Raw genomic sequence first — 16,062 nt, 5'->3', positions numbered from 1 at the left:
CCGGCAAGAATGTCTCTACCCCGGCCTTGGTGACATACTGTTCAGGCTTTCACCATGTGAGACACTTTCAGTTAAACTATGACATTTGTGTTCATTTCCCAACCCTGTTTTGTTGGTGTAGAGTGAAAGAGCAACACAGAGAGTGATTGGGGGCTAGTAAACTTGTGCATGTGAGTTATACAGAAAATGAGGGCAGTGGAAAGTCACAACAAAAACAAAAAAACAAAACAAATGTGCTTTGCCACAAACATGCCTGCTGGAGTCCCTGTGAGCTATACAGTACACCCTAGTTGTCAGGGCAGTTAGAGAGGCACTAAAGAAATATGAGGGCATCATGGGAATGAGGGCTCATGGAAATATGATGTTGCTGTCGGGAAGGCTGATGACATAGACTGAGGGGTATCTGACCTAGGTCACTATCCTACTCCAAATATTTTCACTATGGCACTAAGCAAGTTTTTCCAAAGGGTATAGTGCATACTCAGAATGTAATTAAGACTAAAGTCAAGTGTACTTCACATATCTATTATATCATAAACACATTTGCCCACGTCTGCAGAGATTCTTTCTTAACGGTAATGGTCTTGGAGGAAGAGCATGATGACATACAATGGTTATTTTAGAATTGGTGCATGGGGGAGTGAAATATTTACAGGGTCACAGCAAGACATCCATCTGCATGTACACAACAAGCAGCAGGACATGAAGAATAATGAGAAAAACCACTATACAGATGCTCTGAGGGTTGTAAACAGATTTTATTATTTAATCACATAATTCCCCTATGCTCCAGGTATGACAGAATGTGGGACATTTCCATGAAAAACAATCCAAGCTCATGGCCTCGGTCATAATTTAACAGAATATTTCTTGAAACTGTCTTTAAAAGACAGACAGCACTTCACAAAGTCGCAATCAGTAATCCTTGTTTGTCTAGATGAGTCAAGATGTTATCTGTCAAATCAGTTGATAATCTTAGGGCTGCAGAGAGCAAGCCAATCAGTTTTCAGTCGGTATTCATCACATCATGTCTGCTGGGTGAAGTAGGTCCTCTCAGTTTAGATGGCAAAGTCAAAGCTAGTTTGAGCAGGATGGCCAGGCTCATGTTGAACTGAAATAACTTAAGACCCTCTTGATAACATCTTGACAACAGCGTGACCACATCCCTTAACACTACACAAACCCCCTGGATCAGGAAGACACACTTGAGTCAAAGTTAAAAGAAGATGAGCACCATGCAGAAGGAGGCATATGAAAAAAATCTTAATTAATTCTGAAAATGGAAGATTACATTTTTGGACAGATTTGGAATACTATTTAAGACTGAAATGTGATGCATTCCTTTCCCCTCCTCAACTGTCGAGGTTCCAAAACGACACTTTGTAAGTTATAACTGACGTCAATGTTTTACAAAAACAAGAAGATAAGTAATTATATCAATGAAGAAGCACAGAGCTTCACATGCAATTCAGTTCAACAGAAAATGTATTGATAGCCAATCGCACCGTGTGTAGATTGTCTGATGGAGGGACAGGTTGGTTTTGGTTGGTCTTTAAGGATTCAATCTTTTTTAAGTAAATAAAGAAAAATGAAAAAACAAAACATAAACTGAGCTATTTCAATTTGCAACATTTATAACTGCAACTGTTTTTAAAAAGAATAAAATACCAACTGTATTTTGAAACAGCATGAACAATGCCCAATTACTGTTTCTTATTAAGCTTTCATTATACGAGAAGAGACAGTACTAGTAATCACAGTAGACATAGTACTGTATTAGAATAGGCACACTATAAGAGTAGACATAGTACTGTAGAAACATAGGCACAGTGCTAGAGCTTGCACAGCAGTTTCAAGCCCCTCTGAGATAACAGAAGATCTTCAGTGCAACACCTTTTAAGGCACCTTTCAGTAGTAGTGGTTTAGCGGTATGGTAGGGTTGGAGACAACCAACATCTGTGGCTTTTGCCCTGTGGGCATATATTAAGACACCCACCTCTCAATAATATGTTTTTAGCAGCCAGGTTCCCAACCGACTCAGTCAACGTTTGGCATACAGTTGTACCACGTGGCTACCCTGCCGTGCTTCTTGGTGGTGCGGGGTTCGTCTTCTAGCAAGCCATCCTGATAGTTACCGTACTCGCTGATGGCGTCCTCCACTCGCGTGATGTAGAGCCAACTGACGATCACGCCGAAGAACTGCATGCAAACGAAGACCGTAACAGTCACACCGAATTAACACCAAACTGGTACATACACAAGCCCATGCACTGGGGGTTTCAGAAGCTATTTGCTTAGGTCTGTTGTTGCATCATTTAAGATCAGATTGTGTTTTGTCATTTTGGTCTGACCTCAACAGAGGAGTTACAGTTGACTAAGATATAGAAAACGACCGCTGAAGAGAGTGTTCATGGGAATGAGACAGATGCGCTCCTGAGTAGCAGTGCTTGCAGTTACCTGAGGCAGTAGAATTCCCAGTAGCAGCCCAGCCATGATTTTGTAGTTGTCTAGTAACCAGATGAAGAAAGCATCAGTGCAGCCTCTGATATAGATGATATCCTGCAGGTCCAGTCTCTGTGGGGCAAGATACACACACACACCGGCAGGTAATTCTTCTGATTATATGACAGACGGGCATGCAATGAGGTGACACATGATCTATTCATACTTTTAATGAGCCAGAATGATTCCACTGAGGTTAGACTAGGGAGAATCTTACCTCTTTATTCAAGACCTTGTATCCACACATTGTGTTCACCACTTCATTAGGCTGTAGTAGGGTAATGGTTAAAGCGAGAGGAAAAAAAAAGAATAAAAGAGAAAAGGAACATTATATTTGTAACATACTGTATAACAGTACCATTTGCAGCTCATTATCTAGAAGTGTAAGATAATTCACTGCAGCTCCTCGGGCATCCATGGAACCTGTCTCCGATGAGGACAGTGTGTCAGTGAGAGACTGGTTCCAGTTCAGTGTTGATGAACTTTATTGAGCTCAGTTCCTAGCAGACTGTCAGTGGCTTGACAGAGGGTTCCGGGTTCATCATAGATCTGAGACACAGCTCCCCCCCCCCCCCCCCTCCCCCCTCCGGTGACCATTCCTTATTAATGAGATAATGTGGGCAGTGACTACTGAGGGAAAAACACATTACCAAAGCTGCAGTGTGGTAGCACGGATGGGCAGACATCCAATAAGTGACACCAGGTATATTCAAGCCTTCCCCAGTGCAACCGGAGTACGGCATAGGGGAAATTGTGTGTGTGCGCGGGTGTATAAATGATCATTTGGAAGTGTGTGTGTTTGTGAATCCAACTGAAGCTATTTATTTCTGCAGGCCAAGTACCATTGGTGTTTTGGTTGAAATGCAAGGTTCACAATTAGTTGTAATAGTCTTTTCCTTTCCCCATCTTCTTTCAATCTGCTGCTTCATTACCAACACCAGAATCAGAATCTGCAGACTGACAGAGAGGCTTGGAGAAGGAGGATAATTACTGTGCTTTCAAAATAACAAGAATGGGACCGCAGTGGTTGAGTGTGGCCACCTGTACTATCCATAGCCAGTAATAAGCATTCTAATAGTTTTCTCTGTGACAGAGATGTGTAGAGAGCAAACTCAAAATCATCTAGGGCCATAAACAACCTCCTAGTAAAGGACACAAATCCTACCATCGCAAACACCTCTGATTCACGAGCATAACTGTGGGTCTTGACAGAATAATGACCCTCTTCTGGTATGAACCTGAAATAAGGTTTAAGATACATGACCTGCACTGTAACTCCTGCAGCCATGACATGCTAGTCTTCACAGCATGCGATGCCATCGTGTTGCCAGTGGAAGCTACTTTAATCTCTAAAGGGTTGGAGAGAACAGGGCTCTGCCAGGCTCCACTAACGGATATCCTGCTCTGACTTCTAACAAGAGATAATGAAAGTCAAAATAGAGACACGCACACAAACAGAAAACACAAGTCACAAACTATGACTTTGTTGTCATTTATCTCTTATTATTTATAGTATTGGTGTCACTGTTGAGCTCTCAGACAGAGGCAATACAGACAAAGAAAGATTACTTCCAAAATAAAACCAAGACAAACTCCCGCTGCTTGCTGCTGCAGTGAGAATGACCAGACTATGTTTTTACGGCAAGTACACAAGGTGCTTCTCCGTCTTGTGTACTTACTAGTGTAAAAAGGGACAGATAAGCTGGAGCATGTGCAATATACTGATAGCCTCGTCCTTGTTTCCAGCAAAGCTGCTGGTGCTTGCATGTAGGTACTTATTTTGAGATTATTTAGAAAAAGTCACAGGGCACAGTGAACATTCATTCTGAACTGTATACAAAACAAAATAAGACCAGACTTGGACCCCTCCCCCTCCCCAACACTCTGCTTGGCTCTCGTCAAACTCCCAAAATACTCTCCTTGAGGTGTATTTTTATCTTATCCTCACGTCATACCCACTGTGTTGGCGATGTGATTAAGCCAAGCTTGTTTTGTAAGATACAACCATTTTCTCCTTAAGGGAAGTGGAACAGGGAGCCTACAGCATGGTGCTGGAGGTAAGGGAGGGTGGTGTAGGGGGAACCCACCTTGGTGAGGCAGCAGGTGTGGGGAACACCGCACGCCAGGGGGCCTGGAGCGCTGCAGTTATGATACATGTTCACCTCCCAGTCCTTGTGCTCCATCCCTCCGCAGCACTTGAACTGGAAAACAACAACAAACCACAAAACACCGCTGTCAAAAAGCAGGTCACACACGCTACACAAGCTCACAGTCGCAAGGAAGCCGATATGCAGGTAACCAATCACTTCCACACACCTACTCACATCTTATATCATCTTTTAACAATAGCTATAATTTCATTGTTATGTGCCTCTTCAAGGAGCAATTTGAGCAATGAATAGAACCATTTACATAACGTAGCAGAGTAGTTGATCAGATCTGCTTGGTATTCAGTCATTAGGGTGTGCATTCAAGTGAGTAAAAGTCATAAATAAAAAAAACAAAACGGAAGACAAAGAGTAACTGAGAAGCACATACAGTGTGAGGTATAGTTGATCACCTGTTGTGAATGTAAAAATAACTTGGTGAGAGAAGGTGTAGAGAGGGTACGACACTGAGGCACCTGGGGGTTTTAATGATGTCTCAGTGCTACAGGGCTCTCAGCTGTGATGGAGAGACCCTCCATCTAACTGTATTGATCTGAAAGAATCTTTGCACCCGTAGGACCATGGCTACAGACACACAATTGAAGTGTCAGGAATGAGTTTTCAGATCACATCCAGAGTAAGAAACATTGGAGCGTTTTGCGTGTCTGGGCGACTTGGGTTGTCCTGTTTTGTTAAGACATTACCTCATCTCTTGTCTTCTTAGTTTGTAAAAATGGGATGTACTGAGCAGTGCAAATCAAGATGTTTACCCAACATCTCTTCCTCAGGCTGGGTTGTCAAGTCACCCCAGTGTTGGATGTTGCTTCAGATACTGTATATCTCACTGAGAGATGACAAGCACTGACTTTTATTCATGACTGACAGTATGACAGAGTCAGACAAAGATTGGCAGACACACAGGCTGACGGGGAGAAATACAGAATAATCTTAGATTTTAAGAATGTTTGTCCATCTTCACACAGACTGCTTTTTTTTTGCCAGGGGAGGATAATGTTATTGTTATTAATAAATGTACTAAATGAATAAGTGATACAGTACCTATTCAGTACGTAAAACAGTACATATATTGTCCACAGTGGTGAGTTAAAATGTCATTTGCATGTGCCACTTTTTGTTTAAGACAAATGTTGTATTGACAAATAGAGCTGAAATGCCACATCTCCAAGTCAGATGCGCGTGCTGTGTGGAACTCCAAAGGTCACTGTCGTCTGGCCAGACTCTCCCAGCAACATCTGTCACTGGGCTAGACACTGAGCGGCGAACATTTATTTTAGCTCCTAAAACCCAGACACAGATTAATCTTTGATGTCAGAAAACAACCTTATTCTACATTGACAAGTTCTGAAACTAGGCTCTCTGGGTGTCTAGAAAGCTGGTTATTCCCCACACAATATTTGCCACTTGGATTTCGGCTCCTATGTCAAACACATGCACACACAACACCTCAGTTATTAGCATAAGCTACAGAACGGTCTGAAACTGTTTTTGTTATCAGTACAATGTCCACCACCTAATTCACGTTGTTCAATCATCCAGTAAGGACATTAGCATTGATACCAGGCCATTAGTCACCAGTCTAAGAAGGACTGATCCTCTATGGGTACCATAACTAATCAGAACTAATGTAAAAAAGCTTTTCACAGAGGTACTATTCTCAGTTAAAGATTTTACCCTTTCGACCAGGTTGAAGATTACTTTGTTATTTAAGTCATTTAATTAATTAACAGTTAACAACAAATGAACAGGGAACACATTTGAATTCCAGCGTGGACTTTAGAGGACACCCGTGAATCCTGCAGTTTCCCAAACCAAAAGTGTAATTTACCTTCCTCTGTACAAAGTCCATTAGGTTTTTGAAGTCCAGATCATCGTAGTAATTGAACATGCCTTTGCGGATGTTCTTGTTTAACAGGTTCACAGTCTGAGGAGTAACAGTAGGTTGGAGAGAAACAAGGTTACACTTCAGTCTAATGCAAACATATCCAAAAGCTCCAAGCGGTGGCTCTATCTGATTTCCCGGCAGAATGTGAGGACTGAGAATAGCAGTTTTAATACAATTTACTAGTATCAATACAATTAATATCTCATTCATCCCGGATTCAACCTTATTATGCTGGTCTACTGTGATGATAATGTAACTTATACTCTTCACTAAACCTGTCAGCAGCTTCCATCATAGAAATCTATAGTTCCAGGAAAAGTAAATGAATCCTGTCAGAGACCACAGCAGTCTTGCAGTAGCTATGAGTCTAATGAGCTCACTGGAGAGGCTGACATCATTATAAATTACACACACAATATAGCTTTGTTTTAGAGTAGTTTTCCCTATGTTGATATGTGTGTTTTTCTTCTGTTTAAAGGAACAGGAATCTTTTCAACAGGCAACAAAAAAATACAAGTTAATTCATTCATTCATCCTTCCATGCATGTAATCATGGGGATAGATTCTGGATGATAAACAGGTACCTGATTTCGGAACACCAGTGCCAGAATTCCACCCAGCAGCTCCAGCATCAAACAAATGGTTAGCGTGTACATGAACTGCAAACCAACCAAACTCAAAGGGTTACCAAGGTGACATTTATGAACAAGTTTGGCACATCACATTTACGCATTCTAAGCAAACCAAAACTTTGCATACAGGGTTATCAAATCATCAGTTGCAGCTGGAAGTGGCAGCTCATTATCAATGGAGACCAACACCTACAGTGTGATTCATATTCATAAAATGATTAATCCCTGGGACTGTACTGACATTTTTGGAATTAATAGAACTTCCTTATCTTGCTGTTGCTGTCATCTATACGAGGCTGACCTGGCCTGAGAGTAATCAGGGTTTAATTATCCGGCGGGCATTCATCAGAGGCGTTGCAGTAATTACCTTTTGACTGACCCGTACATGCACACACGCCTCTGAGCCACCTCTGCTAGGCTCCTGAGCTCCCAGGTCAGTTGGGAGGGTTACTCACCACCTTGAGCAGCAGCAGGTTGTCTCTGAGGGCGGCCAGCATGCCAATGAAGGAGACCAGGAACATGACCACGCCCAGGAGGATGAGGATGATGGCTGGGGCCAGGAACACCCCATCCAGGGTTTTGTAGCGCTGACGCTCCACCTCTGCATAGATGCCGATGGCCAGGACAAAGGCTCCTATCAGCTGTAGAGAACAGGAGTTTGACTTAAAGATGACCAAGACTTGTGTTACAGAACACCAGGAAGTTACATAATTTAGCCAGGAAGTTACATAATTTAGCCAATGGCCTGGATGATTGCCTCTTTCCACTAGATACAGGAATCACAGTGTACAGTATAACTTTGCCCTTGGTACAGGATATCAACTTGGAACACTACTTTTGCAGTAAATGTACGATACATTTAGCCACTAATTATATGCTTACGCTGAACTATCAGCGTGATACCATGACGACTGCAGTTATTAAGAGACCAGTGTGTTACCTTTGTCCTACCTTCTAACCTCAAACCCTCAATACATTCAAACACACACACACACACACACAATGGGCTATTAGTGAAAGCTCTCCGACCAAAAGGGATAAAGCCTTACTCATGCGCAAAAAACTTAGCTTGTTGCTGTGGTCTTGATAAAAGAAATCGAGTCACATACTATGCCGTTTCCTGCCCCCTATTTAAAAATCAGCTATTAAAATTTACTAAATACTTCCTGTCAACACAAATGGTATGTTACCTGTTAATAACACAGGTAACATACCATGCATCCATTGTGTAATGGGTATTGATATAACCATGGCAAGGCTGTTCATACCATAAAGAATCCCATAACTCATAAATTGGCATAAATGCTTGGGACTATTAGAATTAATTGCTGCTTGTCTTGCATATGGAACAGATAATCATGCTAATCATTCAACCCCTTTGATGAGCCAAATAGAAGCACCACATCGATTCCCCTTGTCTGTAGGCATATACAACAAAGTGATTACTTATTATACTTAAGTATTGTTATGTAATGGTTTTGACATCTCTGTTACAAACCAAGGTTTCCTGTAGAATACAATGCTTAAAGCTTGGGCATTAATGTTAAAGCGTAATTCACAAATTATCTCCAATACATCTACAGACAAATACAAAATGTAATTTGTAAATGATTTAATATTGATAGTTTTTGCTATGGCTTATTCCATACTGTTGAATACATCCCTTCACCAGTGTAAAACCTGTCACTGTGTCTATGAAGACGTGTCCTAAACTATGCATCATCCCTGCCCTGCAGGACACAATACTGTGTAATGTTTCTATCAACAATACAGCTCAATAGAGGAGCAGCACATTCCTGCAAACCTCCAGGAAAACCATGGCCAGCACAGCCCCAGGGTAAAAGGTCCAGTTTTCTTATATGGCATGTTTTGTAAGGCTAATCTCACTTACCGTGAGGTGACAGAGTATTGGTTGGAAATAGATCGATTTGAAGAAATTGTGTGTATGCAATGGGTTGTTGCTTTATATTGTCTAATCCAACTTTTTAACCAGGGCAACCAACCCAATGTGGTAGTAGTGTATTAAAAGTCCTGTCTGACAGTGACAGAGCCTGTGTTTCTGCCCCAGACAGAGAGTTACCGGAAAGGCACTCAGGCTCCACGGCAGGAGAGTGGGAGGTGGGAGGTCATCTCTGCTCCTTTGTTTCCATTTCCCATGCCGGCTCTTCCTTACATGTGTGGGCCTGCTGACGAGGAAGCCCAAACTCCATACCAGTACATACTCTATACCAGTGGTTCTCAACCCTGGTCCTCAAGTACCCCCTGTCCTGCATGTTTTAGATGTTTCAGGTGTGTTGGAGCAGGGAAACATCTAAAACATGCAGGACAGGGAGGACCAAGGACCAGGATTGGGAACCCCTGCTCTAGAGCTCTAAACCCAGCTTATGTTGCTGACTTGCTGTGGGTGCCAGAGGCTACAGACTAAGCTAAAAAATGAAAACTTGCTCTGTTACTACAAAAAAGTTTGTATTAAAACTATAGTGAACACACTGATAGGACAAGTGTGCAGATAAGTGTTGCCGTGAGACTGAAAACAAAAAGACTAGTCACACACATTAACGACAGGGCACACAAGCATGTGACCTCAGATAACAGCGTACAAAGTCAAACAAATCAGCTAACTGAAAAAAGTTGCTTCATTCGCCTCTCTGACAAGTTCCACTTTCCAAATGAGACTCAATCAAAAGCTAATTTGTAGTTTTTCGGGAAAAACTACAAATTAGCTAAAGCAATTGCACAGCAGGAATATGATGTGAAGTCTGACTTGACCATGTCTGTGTCACCAACTGAAGTCTGGAGTGGTTGGTTCCACCCTCCTGGATCTCTGCTTTCTCTTTATCCAGCACTTGGGGAGAGCACAGTCCCATAGTAACACCTACAATTCCCTGCACTATTAAGCATGTCTCCTTGACACAAAGGAGCTGCCATGTGCTCAAGGTTTTCAAACATTCAAGCAATCTAATATATACAAATAGTACAGTTGATGATTGAGGGCTAGTCTACAAGATAGGCAGCTAGCTCTTTGTTGTGACGGGGCATAACTCTGTGTATTCAGGATCCACATTAAAGTGACTCACACGTTTCTTTGCGGACCGGAGGTTTGATTCTGATTTGACAGAATCAGAACCAAACACTGAGAGTGTTTGGTTCTGACAACGTAAATGATGATTGGCCATTGAACAATCCTAGTGTTTGATCCTTTAAGAATCTTATATAAATCCATTCACCATTCGACTCAAACATTTTATATTGGTATTATTTTGAATAAAGCAGAACATCTGCTATATTGAACTGTTAAGAATGAGATTTGCTTGTATTTCTTGAGAGTTTTTCATTTGCATTAAAAAGGAATTCTATGTTAATAAAACAGGCTGATTTTTCATTCATTGAGATGAATAACCTCAACTTTAGAGCCTTGGCGAATGTAACCTCCAAAGGGTGTGGCTACAGGATATTCCAGTCAGATACACTGCATATGGCATCACGTAACAAGGACTGTTCACGGGTAATCTACAGGAACAAGTCGAGACACGTGTCGGTCAAACAGAGTTTGTCAAAAAGTACACATTGGTTATACATAAGACGATGTCGTTTAAGTATGCTTTTTGGTTTCATAAACACAGTGTGTGAGCGTGCGCGAACATAACTCCCGGCCGCTCTCTCAAGCCTCCCAGCGTTAAGCGTTGTCACCGTAGCCTATGTTACAAACCAGTATACAAAAAAAAACAAAAACAGCGAAACACAGACTGGAAATAGGCTACTTACCCACCAGACCATGGCATAGGCAATAAGGGTGAATTTCAGAACGACATAGGAAAACTTCTCGCAATATCTGACATCACTGGACATGTTTGATAGAATCTTCGCTACCCTCACTCCAACACGAACTTCCTGTTTGTCATTCGTCACACCTGGAATGCACTGCGCGCTGTCCCACACGCAACTGCATTTGTTTTGACAGATGCATAAATTAGGATATTGGGACTTGTATGCCGGAACACTGAATGGATCTCTACAAAAAGATATTAGGATTGTGATTGTTTTTTATGGTAGCATGCCATGGGTCAATATTTCCATGGGTAGGACATTACAGTGTAGTTTACTCATTTCATATTTACATGTTTTAGGCTAATAGTTCCCGTTGTAAATAATGACCTAAAGAATATGGTAGGCTATATAGGCTGATACATATTCATAGCTTCATGTTTCGACATGCGAAGTTCAACTTTAAGCTCCACGGTGTTGTTTAGTCTACAGTAATTTAATGCAATAGACCCATTATGTATCAAACTCCTCTTAGGAATTAAAGCGTGTAATGTAAAATACTATGTTTTTTAATAACTGTCAGGAGATTCTCTTTCCCATACTATTACTGAACCTTAACATTGGTGGTTTTAAGGATTTTCCTATGTCTAAGTAGTAGTCCACCCGGTTGCACTAGGCTGGAAGTAAGAACACTTAATGCACTCGGCTAATACATTCAATTTATAAGTGCAAGGGCTTTGGTCATCCATTTGGTAGTCCATTGAATTGTGACACACAAATACCGCCAAACACACACACGTCCCTAGTTTACGGACAAAGTTAGAAGCGCGCAGCTCTCATAGTTGTGCGAATGGAGCTGAGGTGGAAGCTCCGTTTTACGCACGCGCCACTGGAGTGCACTTACCGTTACCGTAAGCCGTCATGAACATTCCATAAGAGCTGGCGTCCAGGACCAAACGGATGGTCTGTCGATGCATAGAAATGCTACTGAATTGTTTTCATTGGTGTATTCTATAAATATTTTTGGGGAGTGAAAAAGACATGGATACAACTTCGCAACCTCATCTTGCAACCACATATTCTTTAGAGGATGATGGTAACGAGACGACCATCAATCTATTTGAACAACCAGACTGGCAAGTGGCTCTTTGGGCCATTGCATATTCGTTAATAGTCATTGTGTCCGTTACGGGAAATGTCACAGTTATTTGGATTATTTTGGCACACAAGAGAATGAGGACAGTAACCAACTATTTCATCGTGAATCTCGCTTTTTCGGATGTATCTATGGCTATATTCAACACCGTTTTCAACTTCGTTTATGCATTACACAACGACTGGTATTTTGGGTTAGGCTATTGCAAGTTTCAGAACTTCTTTCCTATTACAGCAATGTTTTCGAGTATATATTCTATGGCAGCTATTGCCGTTGACAGGTAAGCGCATTTTGCATGGTATAAATGTATCATGGTTATTTATGCATTAGAACTGACTAAACATATTATTAAACATATATTCGCTTAATTGACATGCTCATATTTCCATGATGTCATTGTGCTGCAATGAGATAAAGCCTTGGGTATACATTAATTGCATGTAAGCACTTTATTAATGACAACGTATTTACATTTAAAGGTCTGGCAAATCTATTTCTATTGCAGTCATTGCTCCATGTCAGCTGAGGGGGCAATCAATATCGTGTTCAACCTGTTTTATTTATTGGCACAATTTCCGCACTCGGCAATATCTTGCGTCTTTATATGATGCCATAACTTTACGCATCATCACATTTTAGTCTCCCTGTTTCCCTGGTGGGAGCGCGTGGACAAGGGCGAGCCAGTCTGTAACAATAAATGTTTCGTTAATCGATGATGAAGATACCTTGATTATGTTTAATAGCATCTGACATCTCTCATTCAAAGTTGAAGTTTGAATTTGGAAACATTGACCTGCTCCCTGTGAGATTGAATTTATGAAAGGGTTTAGTAACCATACAGCTATATTATCATGATATTGCTTGTCCCCTCCAATGTCCTCTTGTGCTCACTCTTGATCACCAGAGGATTAGAATCAGTCCACTCTAACTGAACAGCAGTCATTCTCAGAATCCTGAACACTTGCTCAATACATTAAAAGGATTGAGTCACAAACCCGTACTGTATCATTTCCTATCAGTCCATTCCGCTCAAATGTATAATCTGGTACACTCCGCATACAGCTGTAAATGATTTACTCAATTAAAAGTTCATGGCAACCATCTTGTATTGAGTGGGTGTCCAGCACACACAGCTTTGACTGTTGTTTCTGGCACTTTTTTTGGTCTAGAGTACCTTACACGTGTCTTTTGTAGGATAATGAGTAGCACCCTTTCCATCTCTCTAACCCTCCATGACCCATTCAATCTTACCCTGACGCCTTTCTTTCATCCTGACCTCTTCCTGCTTCTACACCCTTTAGATACATGGCCATTATCCATCCCCTGAAGCCTCGCCTCTCCTCCACTTCCACCAAAGTGGTGATTGGTCTGATCTGGGCTGTGGCATTCTCACTGGCGTTTCCCCAGTGCTTCTACTCCATCACCAGGTTCTACTACCCCCGCACTGTCTGTATGGTGGATTGGCCTGATGACTACGGAGGCAAACACCACCTCACGTAAGATATGCACACACATACACACCACCATGTGTTTGAGATTACCTGTAGTTCTCGGGGTTTCCCTAAAATGTCAAAATCCAAAGATTCTGAAGATTTCTTTTGCTATCATCCATATATATAATTTTTGTAATGTTTGAAATGTAAACTTTTTTAACTTAAATTTAACGCTAAATGATATCAAGCCCTACAGATTTTTTTCATTATGAAAAATGTCACATTTGTGGGATCACCCAAAACAAAAAAAACCTATGCACACATACATAAACATGAACAAACACTGTAGTCAGGAAAGTGCAGGCCCACAAATGAACCGACATAAAGACTTACAAACACATGTAAAGAAACATAATACTTTCTTACTACAGTGAGAATTTGTAGTGATCCGCCTTGCCTGTGTGCTTCTATATGCATTAAGATCTTGTGTCCCTGTCCACCTAGATACCAAATTGCTGTGATCATCCTCATCTACTTGCTCCCCCTGTTGGTGATGCTGGTGACCTACAGTCTAATAGGTCAGACCCTGTGGGGCAGTAAGATCCCTGGAGAGGCATCTGACCACTACCAAAACCAGATCCAGGCCAAACGCAAGGTACATACACACACACACACACACACACACACACACACACACACACACATGCACAGGTTGTGTGTTCATTCAGTGGCTGCACAGCCACCCCATTATCAGGGATCATTACAGTATATTGACATTGTGTTGTGTTGGTTGATTTGTTTGTCTTAAGGTTGTAAAGATGATGATGGTGGTGGTGGTGACCTTTGCACTCTGCTGGCTGCCTTACCACCTCTACTTTATCCTGGCCATCTTCAACAAAGATATTTACAAGCAGCAGTATATCCAGCAGGTCTATCTGTCAATTTTCTGGCTGGCTATGAGCTCCACCATGTACAACCCCATCATTTACTGCTGCCTCAACCAGAGGTAGGTGGTCACAGACACATGCACACAGAGCCAGACCTGAAAGCATCGCCATACACATCCCCAAACACACATGCATGTACTTCGCCACTCCGAGTTAAAGACACACATATGTACATTCAAGGCTCACCACTGGTGTGTTTTTCCAGGTTCCGTTCAGGGTTCCGACATGCGTTCAGCTGGTGCCCTTTCATCACCTTGTCGGAAGAGGACAAGATGGAGCTGCAGCACACACACACATTCAGGATGACCATGACACGCAGTTACCGCACTGACACTCCCAGCACTGTTGTCCCCCCAAGCTCCGCAGGGCAAGAGGACAGCCAATACAAACTCATCAAGGCCTGAGGTTAGCAATCGGAACACATCAGGGCTTAACATTTGGGAAGTCCAAATGTTGTCAGTCATCAAAACCCTAACCACTACTTTATTTTTGTTGTCAAATTGTCCAAACATGAATGCTCAAACACAGTCAAGCTGACAAGATACAGACACATAGAGCACTGAACAGTGGTTAATGGAAATCGATAGGAACTGGGGTATGTAGAACTGTCCCACGGCATTAGCACCAAGCCTTATTAGCCTTGCAGATGCAGTAATGTTGCGGTGCTGTTGTGTGTCACTAGGCTTTGTAAAATATAATATATGAACTAGCAGCGCAAACTGTGGTTCAGGTTCCATTAGATCACTGAGATATAGATAGAGTCTGAAAGCTGCTGCACATTCTGAGCTGTTCCACACCACAATAATACAGTGTATTATTCACCTCCACTGTGAGTTGAACAGCCTCCCTTTCAACCGAATCTCCTAAGGGAAATTCTCCTGGTTTGTCTCCACTGATAACACCTCCATCTAAAGTGTCAAGATCAAATCAAAAACTGTCAAGATTGAATTTGTGCTGGGTAACCAACATTTATGAACTCTTCACAAAAGCAACAGACATAGGAAAGAGATAACCCTGTTTGAGAGGTGGAATTCATAGTTCTGTCAACCAGTGAGTCCCAGCAGCACCTACATGGTAATAGGGAACTATTGGATCTTACAGTAATCGATGTCAGTATGTGTGTTTCTTTGTTGTGTAGGTGTGTGTGTAGGTGTGTGGGGGTTGGGGGTTTTTTTGGGGGGGGGGTAGTTGTTGGCAAGGGGGGGGGACACAGTTCAGGTCTACCAATACAGTGAATCGGCAGGATTGTGCAGTGTTACGAAACATTTGAACATCTATGTGTGTGCCATAGTAACAATACATGTGCTTAGAAGATATACACTGTTATTTCTGTATTGCTACAATACAGGGCATTGCTGTTGTGTAGGTTGTGAACGTTAAATATTGCTGTCTTTATAGGGCAGTTGTACAGTTAACATAACTTTGAAAGTAATTCAAATCAAGTGTTGTTTAATAATATGTTCATACAGAGTAAGATATAGTGTTGTGAATTACTGTGAACCACTGTAGTATAAAAAGCTGGTTATGTGTAAATTGTACTGTACTGGCAAACAACCTTGTCAAGAGTATATTCTTTG

At 41.7% G+C, this 16,062-nt stretch overlaps 2 protein-coding genes across 2 annotated transcripts; one reads left to right on the top strand and one right to left on the bottom strand.

The window, feature by feature from the left end:
* Positions 1-737: 737 nt before the first annotated feature.
* Positions 738-11,109, bottom strand: tspan15 (tetraspanin 15). The gene is made up of 8 exons (XM_062464024.1): positions 10,950-11,109; positions 7,640-7,825; positions 7,137-7,211; positions 6,496-6,591; positions 4,590-4,703; positions 2,720-2,770; positions 2,458-2,574; positions 738-2,199 (listed from the first exon to the last, which is right to left on the bottom strand). Exons 1-8 carry the CDS (start codon positions 11,031-11,033, stop codon positions 2,038-2,040), a joined length of 885 nt encoding a protein of 294 aa, XP_062320008.1. The 5' UTR covers positions 11,034-11,109; the 3' UTR covers positions 738-2,037.
* Positions 11,110-11,892: 783 nt separating this feature from the next.
* tacr2 (tachykinin receptor 2) lies at positions 11,893-15,638 on the top strand. The gene is made up of 5 exons (XM_062464023.1): positions 11,893-12,385; positions 13,407-13,601; positions 14,043-14,193; positions 14,348-14,544; positions 14,691-15,638. The coding sequence occupies exons 1-5, from the start codon at positions 11,991-11,993 to the stop codon at positions 14,887-14,889; spliced, it is 1,137 nt and encodes a 378-aa protein (XP_062320007.1). The 5' UTR covers positions 11,893-11,990; the 3' UTR covers positions 14,890-15,638.
* Positions 15,639-16,062: the final 424 nt, after the last annotated feature.

Source organism: Osmerus eperlanus, chromosome 6, assembly GCF_963692335.1.
Source record: "Osmerus eperlanus chromosome 6, fOsmEpe2.1, whole genome shotgun sequence".
Taxonomy (NCBI): Eukaryota; Metazoa; Chordata; class Actinopteri; order Osmeriformes; family Osmeridae; genus Osmerus; species Osmerus eperlanus.
The sequence above is the reverse complement of the archived record's forward strand: the minus strand, read 5'-3'. Positions and strand labels throughout refer to the sequence as shown.